At 39.9% G+C, this 11869-nt stretch overlaps 1 protein-coding gene across 7 annotated transcripts; it reads right to left on the bottom strand.

The window, feature by feature from the left end:
• Positions 1–1732: 1732 nt before the first annotated feature.
• LOC115167362 (IST1 homolog) lies at positions 1733–11306 on the bottom strand. Of its 7 annotated transcripts, XR_003870478.1 has the most exons (6): positions 10488–11062; positions 7637–10355; positions 7041–7086; positions 4202–6908; positions 2095–2140; positions 1733–1962 (listed from the first exon to the last, which is right to left on the bottom strand). XR_003870478.1 is itself a non-coding variant. In XM_029721733.1 (3 exons), the coding sequence occupies exons 1-3, from the start codon at positions 4325–4327 to the stop codon at positions 1790–1792; spliced, it is 306 nt and encodes a 101-aa protein (XP_029577593.1). In that variant the 5' UTR covers positions 4328–4450; the 3' UTR covers positions 1733–1789. The 7 variants fall into 7 exon arrangements, 6 of the variants coding, with proteins under 6 accessions (XP_029577593.1, XP_029577589.1, XP_029577591.1 ...); XM_029721733.1 differs by lacking the exons at positions 7041–7086; positions 7637–10355; positions 10488–11062 and having other exon boundaries at positions 2095–2101; positions 4202–4450; XM_029721729.1 differs by lacking the exons at positions 7041–7086; positions 7637–10355; positions 10488–11062 and having other exon boundaries at positions 4202–4448.
• Positions 11307–11869: the final 563 nt, after the last annotated feature.

Genomic DNA, 11869 nt, shown 5'->3' with positions numbered 1-11869 from the left:
CTTATCCTACCTCATTTGCACATGCTGTATATAGACTTCTTTCTACTGTATTATTGATTGTATGTTTGTTTATTCCATGTGTAACTCTGTGTTGTTGTATGTGTCGAACTGCTTTGCTTTATCTTGGCCAGGTCGCAGTTGTAAATGAAAACTTGTTCTCAACTAGCCTACCTGGTTAAATGAAGGTGAAATAAAAAATGAAAAAATGAAAAAAGAACCTCTCAGGCAGTCATCTGGACAGGACAGGACGCTCTGCGATGTGACCATGAATACAACTGGAGAGCCACAGATCAAAGACCACTCTGATGTAGCATCTCCTCTCTTTGAAGTTATAAGGACTGAGCACAGTAGGCCTCTGGCAACTTAATTGCGGAGGATAGGCTCATAGTAATGCCTGGAACTGAATTAATGAAATGGTATCGAACACATCAATTCCATTTACTCCATTCCAGCCATTATGCCGTCCTCCCCTCAGCAGCCCCCTGTGACTCCGAGGGACTTATTCTGAACCACTTTAATGCAACTGGCACAGAGAATAGGCATTCCACATAGAAATCATTACATTTACATTTACATTTTAGTCATTTAGCGGACGCTCTTATCCAGAGCGACTTACAGTAGTGAATGCATACATTTCATACATTAATAATGTCATAGAGCTTTGTACTGTTGGGCCAGTCCACTTCACCGAGACACCCCAACTCCCTTACATCCACTGGCAAAACACATCAAGACAAAAAGTTTTGTCAGCATTGACAAAAGCCTCAAGCTCCTGAGAGTTCCAGGAAAACATCCCATTGCGATGCTACAGATCTACGCAAGACAACAGTGTCAAACAAGCCTCCCACTGCAGGAACCTGGGTCGTGTTCTGCAAGCTCAAAACTTGGGAAAGTTCCTAAAACGAAGGGTCCACTTCAAACTTAATTGAAGTACACTTATTTTTATTTCTGTTTGTTTCAAAGTATTTTCAAGGTCATTGAATGAAACCCTGCTCTCTTGGAGATGGGTCCCTCAAGGCTTAGGAGACTCTTTTCTGTGTCCTGTGTGTAACCCTTTACCTGGCTCATCCACTGAGGCATCCATATCAGTCAAGCATATCAGTCACTATTCATGTAGTAATCTACCCTCTAGTGACAGTACTAGTATCTACACTGCACTATCAACTGAGTTCATTTGATTACAGTAGCACTGCTTCAACCTGACATAGACAGGGTGCTACTGCCTTGAAAATGTCCTAGGCCTGGATATTTCGACACAATGGGTTTGCCAGAAAACAGGTGCGATTCAGTGACAGGTAAAAAACAGTTTCACGAAACCCACCAACGACAAACTATTGACATTCTGGATTACTTAATCCAGTCTTTGGATGAGAGACACTATTAGTTAAGACTATTTGATTATCAACCAAATATTGTCTCATACTGGGTCAAGGGGATACGTGACAACCATAACAACGAGAAAGATTGAGGTTACATAGAGTACTAGTAACTATCAGGAAGGCCATTTTATATCCAAAGTGCTCATATAAAGATGACATCTATACGGTCCAGTTTTGATTGGACGTAGTTGATAATAAAGTGTACTGCAAAATGTACTGTCAAATAGCATTCTAAAGGGCCTTCACCTTCAGTGTGCCAGACGACACGAGTGTTTGAATGAGGTACAGATAATGTTAACATCAGTCAAACTACACAGTGAGGAGTGTGCCAATCCAAATATTTCAACATTTCCTGATACTGTAACTGCGGTGACTGACAACACAGAGGAGCATGATGGGATACTGGAAGATTAGGTCTTCTCCTTCAGATCCTCAAAGCGCCGTGACAGGTCATCAAAGTCGATGTCATCAGAGCTCGCAGTGTTTCGTTCAACTCCAAAGGAGGAAGTGGGAAGCGTGTCGGGAACTGAGGGCAGCTCAGGGAGGGCATTGTTATCGTAGATCTGGGATGAAGGCCCGGGGCCTGTGGAAAGAACATATGTTTAGATTGACATTACAAATACACCCCAATGCAACCGTTATGCTAAAAGAAAGCAATACTATTGCTGAAGAGATTGACGTGTAGGAAAGAAAATATTAATTGAAAACAACTTACCAGAGACCTGGGATCGATCAGAAGGTTTAATAGACAGCTCATCAATCTGAAAAATACACACACGTTATGATCTCTACCCTGCCTGCGTGTTGAAATGTTAAAGTTGTATAGATACATGAGAAGACAGAGAAAAACAATGTTTTTGTATGTTAGTATGTGATTGGGGGAGGAATAATCATTGAAGTAGTGCATTGCTGAGAAAGTCAACAACGCTGGGGTAAGAATGAGCAAAAAGCAAGAGCTAATAATATAATTACGCTCAAATTGCATTCACTTCACTATGAAGACGACGAGACGGCCTACAAGGAGGAGGTGAGGGCCCTCGGAGTGTGGTGTCAGGAAAATAACCTCTCATTCAATGTCAACAAAACAAAAGAGATGATCGTGGACTTCAGGAAACAGCAGAGGGAGCTGCCCCCTATCTACATTGACGGGACAATAGTGGAGAGGGTGGAGAGTTTTAAGTTCCTCGGCGTACACATCACGGACAAACTGAAATGGTCCACCCACACAGACAGCGTGGTGAAGAAGGCGCAGCAGCGCCTCTTCAACCTCAGGAGGCTGAAGAAATTTGGCTTGTCACCAAAAACACTCACAAACTTTTACAGATGCACAATCGAGAGCATCCTGTCGGGCTGTATCACCGCCTGGTACGGCAGCTGCTCCGCCCATAAACAGAAAGCTCTCCAGAGGGTAGTGAGGTCTGCACAACGCATCACCAGGGGCAAACTACCTGCCCTCCAGGACACCTACACCACCCGATGTCACAGGAAGGCCAAAAAGATCATCAAGGACAGCAACCACCCGAGCCACTGCCTGTTCACCCCGCTAACATCCAGAAGGCGAGGTCAGTACAGGTGCATCAAAGCTGGAACCGAGAGACTGAAAAACAGCTTCAATCTCAAGGCCATCAGACTGTTAAACAGCCATCACTAACATTGAGTGGCTGCTGCCAACATACTAACTCAACTCAAGCCACTTTAATAATGGGAAAATTGATGTAATCGATTTATCACTTGCCACTTTATATTATTTATATTAGATAATGTTTACATAACCTACATTATTCATCTCATATGTATATACTGTACGCCATACCATCTACTGCATCTTGATGTAATCAGATGTATCACTAGCCACTTTAAACAATGCCACTTTATATAATGTTTTCATAACCTACATTACTCATCTCATATGTATATACAGTACTCTATACCATCTACTGCATCTTGCCATCCTGATGTAATGTATCACTAGCCACCTTAAACAATGCTGCTTTATATGTTTTCATACCCTACAATACTCATCTCATATGTATATACTGTACTCTATACCATCTACTGCATCTTGCCATCCTGATGTAATGTATCACTAGCCACCTTAAACAATGCTGCTTTATATGTTTCATACCCTACATTACTCATCTCATATGTATATACTGTACTCTATACCATCTACTGCATCTTGCCATCCTGATGTAATGTATCACTAGCCACCTTAAACAATGCTGCTTTATATGTTTTCATACCCTACATTACTCATCTCATATGTATATACTGTACTCTTACCATCTACTGCATCTTGCCTATTCCGTTCGGCCATCACTCATTCATATATTTTTATGTACATATTCGTATTCATTCCTTTACACTTGTGTGTACAAGGTAGTTGTTGTGGAATTGGTAGATAACTTGTTAGATATTACTGCATGGTCGGAACTAGAAGCACAAGCATTTCGCTACACTTGCATTAACACCTGCTAACCATGTGTATGTGACAAATAAATTCAATTTGAAGAACATTGCTTCCCTACCACATCCAGTAACATACTAGTTTGACATCAAGCAGATCTGTTTCAGCATATTATAAATCCCTCAGAGCGTTCAAAAGACAGTCGTATGCAGTTCAGCACAAGGTTAGTGATTAGCAGTTAATACCAGCTATGGCCGTTTCCACATTCTATCACGTCCCTGTAGCATAGCACTGTGCTGCAGAGACAAGCGATGGCACAAGCATACTATAATGAACTCCTCTTCCCTGGAAGGTGAACTGGCCGGCTGTCCATCTGTCTGGAGAAGCAGAAGGGGCAGGGGGCTCTGACACTTACAGACTCGTAGGTGGGGGGGCAGGTCGGCAGCTCAGGGGGGTGCCCTCCTCTCATTGGAGGCTGGAAGTTGTTAAAGGCATCATATGTGCCAACAGAGGGGCCGTTGAACCCAATGAGGCCGGGCATCTAAAGAAAAAAACAAATATGTATAAAAACATCACATTCATATCAACATCTCTATATTTCTTAAAGCTGGAATCCTTAATGGTGAAACAGCCATGTCTGTTGGCGATATTACAACAATGAAGTTACTGCAAACAACTAACACTAGTGATCTACCCTCTCTAGTGGCGGTACTAGTATCTACACTGCACTACCAACTGAGTTCCTTGATTACAGTAGCACTTATTCACTTGACAAGATATGAGAACATCGAAACAATTACATCTAAGAAAATTAGCCACCCCAGAACTTCAATTAGAAATATGTCCTTTATTAGACAGAAAAAAACATAGGCTAATATTTGTTTTGTGACTAGATATACAGTACACTTGCTAATCAAAGTTAGTATCAAACATTCTTCAAACAATCCTACATTACACCTAAGAGGATGAGCAGTCAAAGCAGTGAGCGGGTTACTGTACAGTAGTGTTAAAGTCTTATTTTAGGATGGTGGAGTAGACAGTCCTAACTTCCATCCATCATATATTAGTGAAAACGAGCTATAAGACAGGAATAGCAAATCCAGCCCCTTTTCTCTCCTTTATCAAAACTGCTGCCAGCACCAAGATTCAATACATTTTCATAAAATAAAAAAACTTTGAACTATTTTTAACAAAGATTATATAAATTAAGAAAAAGGCATGTTATAAGTGGTGTAAAGTACTTAGGTAAAAATACTTTACAGCACTACTTAAGTTGTTTTCTGGAGTATATGTACTTTACTATTTAGATTTTTGACAACTTTTACTTCACTACATTCCCCCCCAAAAAAGGCCGTACTTTTTACACCATACATTTTCCCTGACACCCAAAAGTACTTGTTACATTTTGAATGCTTAACAGGACAGGAAATTGGTCCAATTCAAACTTATCAAGAGAACATCCCTGGTCATCTCCACCGCCTCTGATCTGGTGGGCTTACTAAACACAAATGCTTAGTTTGTATATTATGTGCGAGTGTGCCCCTGGCTATCTGTAAATTTTAAAACCACAAAAATGTAGTTTTCTGTTTTGCTTAATATAAGGAATTTTTTATTATTTATACTTTCGATACTTAAGTATATTTAAAACCAAATACTTTGACTTTTAATCAAGTAGTATTTTACTGGATGACTTTCAGTTGAGTCATTTTCTATTAAGGCATCTTTACTTTCATTCAAGTATGAAAATTGGGTAGTTTTTCCACCACCGCATGTTACGTGTACATAGTCTGAATATACTTATAGAATGGGAAGGCCTCTGATGACGGTAAATGCAGTGTGGCGCACATACATAGATAACATACTGAATCACACTACAAACCTCTATTACACAAAGAGGAAGAAGAACCCATTACATTTTGAGGGACGTATCTACATCAAACTTACATGGTCAAGTGGTTTTTCATATAGAGTATAATTTCTGTCACCAGTCAAATCATGCATTCCATTCGCCAATACACTGCATGGGTTATTTTACACAAACATGGAAAGTGCATGTATAGGGTTCAACTAAATCATCTTTAAAACATTAAGTGGATTTTATTAGAACAAATTTACAAAATACAAATATTTTCCAACTCTTGCCTTCAACCTCCTACCAACATCTTTTTGCTGTACAAGTAAAACAATCAATCCTGTAAATAACATTGTGTATTACATATTTCAATACCCCACTTTATCAATCAAGTCTAATTGAATCCCTCCACCCCATGTAAGGTAACAGATATGTCATAGAACTGGTTTCAGACGTCACCAAAGGTCCAGAGCCAGAGAGTAATGAGGGTAAAACCTGACATAGACAGGGTGCTACTGCCTTGAAAATGTCCTAGGCCTGGATATTTCGACACAATGGGTTTGCCAGAAAACAGGTGCGATTCAGTGACAGGTAAAAACCAGTTTCATGAAACCCACAACGACAAACCATTGACATTCTGGATTACTCAATCCAGTCTCTGGACGAGAGACACTATTAGTTAAGACTATTTGATTATCAACCAAATATTGTCTCATACTGGGTCAAGGGGATACGTGACAACCATAACAACGAGAAAGATTGAGGTTACATAGAGTACTAGTAACTATCAGGAAGGCCATTTTATATCCAAAGTGCTCATATAAAGATGACATCTATACAGTCCAGTTTTGATTGGACGTAGTTGATAATAAAGTGTACTGCAAAATGTACTGTCAAATAGCATTCTAAAGGGCCTTCACCTTCAGTGTGCCAGACGACACGAGTGTTTGAATGAGGTACAGATAATGTTAACATCAGTCAAACTACACAGTGAGGAGAGTTTCACTGCAGTGTGCCAATCCAAATATTTCAAAATTTCCTGATCCTGTAACTGCGGTGACTGACAACACAGAGGAGCATGATGGGATACTGGAAGATTAGGTCTTCTTCTTCAGATCCTCAAAGCGCCGTGACAGGTCATCAAAGTCGATGTCATCAGAGCTCGCAGTGTTTCGTCCAACTCCAAAGGAGGAAGTGGGAAGCGTGTCGGGAACTGAGGGCAGCTCAGGGAGGGCATTGTTATCGTAGATCTGGGATGAAGGCCCGGGGCCTGTGGAAAGAACATATGTTTAGATTGACATTACAAATACACCCCAATGCAACCGTTATGCAAAAAGAAAGCAATACTATTGCTGAAGAGATTGACGTGTAGGAAAGGAAATATTCATTGAAAACAACTTACCAGAGACCTGGGATCGATCAGAAGGTTTAATAGACAGCTCATCAATCTGAAAAATACACACACGTTATGATCTCTACCCTGCCTGCGTGTTGAAATGTTAAAGTTGTATAGATACATGAGAAGACAGAGAAAAACAATGTTTTTGTATGTTAGTATGTGATTGGGGGAGGAATAATCATTAAAGTAGTGCATTGCTGAGAAAGTCAACAACGCTGGGGTAAGAATGAGCAAAAAGCAAGAGCTAATAATATAATTACGCTCAAATTGCATTCACTTCACTATGAAGAACATTGCTTCCCTACCACATCCAGTAACATACTAGTTTGACATCAAGCAGATCTGTTTCAGCATATTATAAATCACTCAGAGCGTTCAAAAGACAGTCGTATGCAGTTCAGCACAAGGTTAGTGATTAGCAGTTAATACCAGCTATGGCCGTTTCCACATTCTATCACGTCCCTGTAGCATAGCACTGTGCTGCAGAGACAAGCGATGGCACAAGCATACTATAATGAACTCCTCTTCCCTGGAAGGTGAACTGGCCGGCTGTCCATCTGTCTGGAGAAGCAGAAGGGGCAGGGGGCTCTGACACTTACAGACTCGTAGGTGGGGGGGCAGGTCGGCAGCTCAGGGGGGTGCCCTCCTCTCATTGGAGGCTGGAAGTTGTTAAAGGCATCATATGTGCCAACAGAGGGGCCGTTGAACCCAATGAGGCCGGGCATCTAAAGAAAAAAACAAATATGTATAAAAACATCACATTCATATCAACATCTCTATATTTCTTAAAGCTGGAATCCTTAATGGTGAAACAGCCATGTCTGTTGGCGATATTACAACAATGAAGTTACTGCAAACAACTAACACTAGTGATCTACCCTCTCTAGTGGCGGTACTAGTATCTACACTGCACTACCAACTGAGTTCCTTGATTACAGTAGCACTTATTCACTTGACAAGATATGAGAACATCGAAACAATTACATCTAAGAAAATTAGCCACCCCAGAACTTCAATTAGAAATATGTCCTTTATTAGACAGAAAAAAACATAGGCTAATATTTGTTTTGTGACTAGATATACAGTACACTTGCTAATCAAAGTTAGTATCAAACATTCTTCAAACAATCCTACATTACACCTAAGAGGATGAGCAGTCAAAGCAGTGAGCGGGTTACTGTACAGTAGTGTTAAAGTCTTATTTTAGGATGGTGGAGTAGACAGTCCTAACTTCCATCCATCATATATTAGTGAAAACGAGCTATAAGACAGGAATAGCAAATCCAGCCCCTTTTCTCTCCTTTATCAAAACTGCTGCCAGCACCAAGATTCAATACATTTTCATAAAATAAAAAAACTTTGAACTATTTTTAACAAAGATTATATAAATTAAGAAAAAGGCATGTTATAAGTGGTGTAAAGTACTTAGGTAAAAATACTTTACAGCACTACTTAAGTTGTTTTCTGGAGTATATGTACTTTACTATTTAGATTTTTGACAACTTTTACTTCACTACATTCCCCCCCAAAAAAGGCCGTACTTTTTACACCATACATTTTCCCTGACACCCAAAAGTACTTGTTACATTTTGAATGCTTAACAGGACAGGAAATTGGTCCAATTCAAACTTATCAAGAGAACATCCCTGGTCATCTCCACCGCCTCTGATCTGGTGGGCTTACTAAACACAAATGCTTAGTTTGTATATTATGTGCGAGTGTGCCCCTGGCTATCTGTAAATTTTAAAACCACAAAAATGTAGTTTTCTGTTTTGCTTAATATAAGGAATTTTTTATTATTTATACTTTCGATACTTAAGTATATTTAAAACCAAATACTTTGACTTTTAATCAAGTAGTATTTTACTGGATGACTTTCAGTTGAGTCATTTTCTATTAAGGCATCTTTACTTTCATTCAAGTATGAAAATTGGGTAGTTTTTCCACCACCGCATGTTACGTGTACATAGTCTGAATATACTTATAGAATGGGAAGGCCTCTGATGACGGTAAATGCAGTGTGGCGCACATACATAGATAACATACTGAATCACACTACAAACCTCTATTACACAAAGAGGAAGAAGAACCCATTACATTTTGAGGGACGTATCTACATCAAACTTACATGGTCAAGTGGTTTTTCATATAGAGTATAATTTCTGTCACCAGTCAAATCATGCATTCCATTCGCCAATACACTGCATGGGTTATTTTACACAAACATGGAAAGTGCATGTATAGGGTTCAACTAAATCATCTTTAAAACATTAAGTGGATTTTATTAGAACAAATTTACAAAATACAAATATTTTCCAACTCTTGCCTTCAACCTCCTACCAACATCTTTTTGCTGTACAAGTAAAACAATCAATCCTGTAAATAACATTGTGTATTACATATTTCAATACCCCACTTTATCAATCAAGTCTAATTGAATCCCTCCACCCCATGTAAGGTAACAGATATGTCATAGAACTGGTTTCAGACGTCACCAAAGGTCCAGAGCCAGAGAGTAATGAGGGTAAAACCTGACATAGACAGGGTGCTACTGCCTTGAAAATGTCCTAGGCCTGGATATTTCGACACAATGGGTGTGCCAGAAAACAGGATTTTCCTAGTATGCGATTCAGTGACAGGTAAAAACCAGTTTCATGAAACCCACAACGACAAACCATTGACATTCTGGATTACTCAATCCAGTCTCTGGACGAGAGACACTATTAGTTAAGACTATTTGATTATCAACCAAATATTGTCTCACACTGGGTCAAGGGGATACGTGACAACCATAACAACGAGAAAGATTGAGGTTACATAGAGTACTAGTAACTATCAGGAAGGCCATTTTATATCCAAAGTGCTCATATAAAGATGACATCTATACAGTCCAGTTTTGATTGGACGTAGTTGATAATAAAGTGTACTGCAAAATGTACTGTCAAATAGCATTCTAAAGGGCCTTCACCTTCAGTGTGCCAGACGACACGAGTGTTTGAATGAGGTACAGATAATGTTAACATCAGTCAAACTACACAGTGAGGAGAGTTTCACTGCAGTGTGCCAATCCAAATATTTCAACATTTCCTGATCCTGTAACTGCGGTGACTGACAACACAGAGGAGCATGATGGGATACTGGAAGATTAGGTCTTCTTCTTCAGATCCTCAAAGCGCCGTGACAGGTCATCAAAGTCGATGTCATCAGAGCTCGCAGTGTTTCGTCCAACTCCAAAGGAGGAAGTGGGAAGCGTGTCGGGAACTGAGGGCAGCTCAGGGAGGGCATTGTTATCGTAGATCTGGGATGAAGGCCCGGGGCCTGTGGAAAGAACATATGTTTAGATTGACATTACAAATACACCCCAATGCAACCGTTATGCAAAAAGAAAGCAATACTATTGCTGAAGAGATTGACGTGTAGGAAAGGAAATATTCATTGAAAACAACTTACCAGAGACCTGGGATCGATCAGAAGGTTTAATAGACAGCTCATCAATCTGAAAAATACACACACGTTATGATCTCTACCCTGCCTGCGTGTTGAAATGTTAAAGTTGTATAGATACATGAGAAGACAGAGAAAAACAATGTTTTTGTATGTTAGTATGTGATTGGGGGAGGAATAATCATTGAAGTAGTGCATTGCTGAGAAAGTCAACAACGCTGGGATAAGAATGAGCAAAAAGCAAGAGCTAATAATATAATTACGCTCAAATTGCATTCACTTCACTATGAAGAACATTGCTTCCCTACCACATCCAGTAACATACTAGTTTGACATCAAGCAGATCTGTTTCAGCATATTATAAATCACTCAGAGCGTTCAAAAGACAGTCGTATGCAGTTCAGCACAAGGTTAGTGATTAGCAGTTAATACCAGCTATGGCCGTTTCCACATTCTATCACGTCCCTGTAGCATAGCACTGTGCTGCAGAGACAAGCGATGGCACAAGCATACTATAATGAACTCCTCTTCCCTGGAAGGTGAACTGGCCGGCTGTCCATCTGTCTGGAGAAGCAGAAGGGGCAGGGGGCTCTGACACTTACAGACTCGTAGGTGGGGGGGCAGGTCGGCAGCTCAGGGGGGTGCCCTCCTCTCATTGGAGGCTGGAAGTTGTTAAAGGCATCATATGTGCCAACAGAGGGGCCGTTGAACCCAATGAGGCCGGGCATCTAAAGAAAAAAACAAATATGTATAAAAACATCACATTCATATCAACATCTCTATATTTCTTAAAGCTGGAATCCTTAATGGTGAAACAGCCATGTCTGTTGGCGATATTACAACAATGAAGTTACTGCAAACAACTAACACTAGTGATCTACCCTCTCTAGTGGCGGTACTAGTATCTACACTGCACTACCAACTGAGTTCCTTGATTACAGTAGCACTTATTCACTTGACAAGATATGAGAACATCGAAACAATTACATCTAAGAAAATTAGCCACCCCAGAACTTCAATTAGAAATATGTCCTTTATTAGACAGAAAAAAACATAGGCTAATATTTGTTTTGTGACTAGATATACAGTACACTTGCTAATCAAAGTTAGTATCAAACATTCTTCAAACAATCCTACATTACACCTAAGAGGATGAGCAGTCAAAGCAGTGAGCGGGTTACTGTACAGTAGTGTTAAAGTCTTATTTTAGGATGGTGGAGTAGACAGTCCTAACTTCCATCCATCATATATTAGTGAAAACGAGCTATAAGACAGGAATAGCAAATCCAGCCCCTTTTCTCTCCTTTATCAAAACTGCTGCCAGCACCAAGATTCAATACATTTTCATAAAATAAAAAAACTTTGAACTATTTTTAACAAAGATTATA

The sequence above is a fragment of the Salmo trutta genome, chromosome 29 (genome assembly GCF_901001165.1).
Source record: "Salmo trutta chromosome 29, fSalTru1.1, whole genome shotgun sequence".
NCBI lineage: Eukaryota > Metazoa > Chordata > Actinopteri > Salmoniformes > Salmonidae > Salmo > Salmo trutta.
The sequence above is the reverse complement of the archived record's forward strand: the minus strand, read 5'-3'. Positions and strand labels throughout refer to the sequence as shown.

What these genes read in the sequence shown, in the direction of transcription:
- LOC115167362 (XM_029721727.1), bottom strand. Translation starts at nt 11,209, where the DNA reads ATGCCCGGCCTCATTGGGTTCAACGGCCCCTCTGTTGGCACATATGAT. An exon ending in GCCCCCCCACCTACGAGTCT is followed by an intron (nt 10,534 to 11,083) that starts GTAAGTGTCAGA and finishes TGTATTTTTCAG; the next exon opens with ATTGATGAGCTGTCTATTAA. An exon ending in TGATCGATCCCAGGTCTCTG is followed by an intron (nt 10,356 to 10,487) that starts GTAAGTTGTTTT and finishes TTCTTTCCACAG; the next exon opens with GCCCCGGGCCTTCATCCCAG.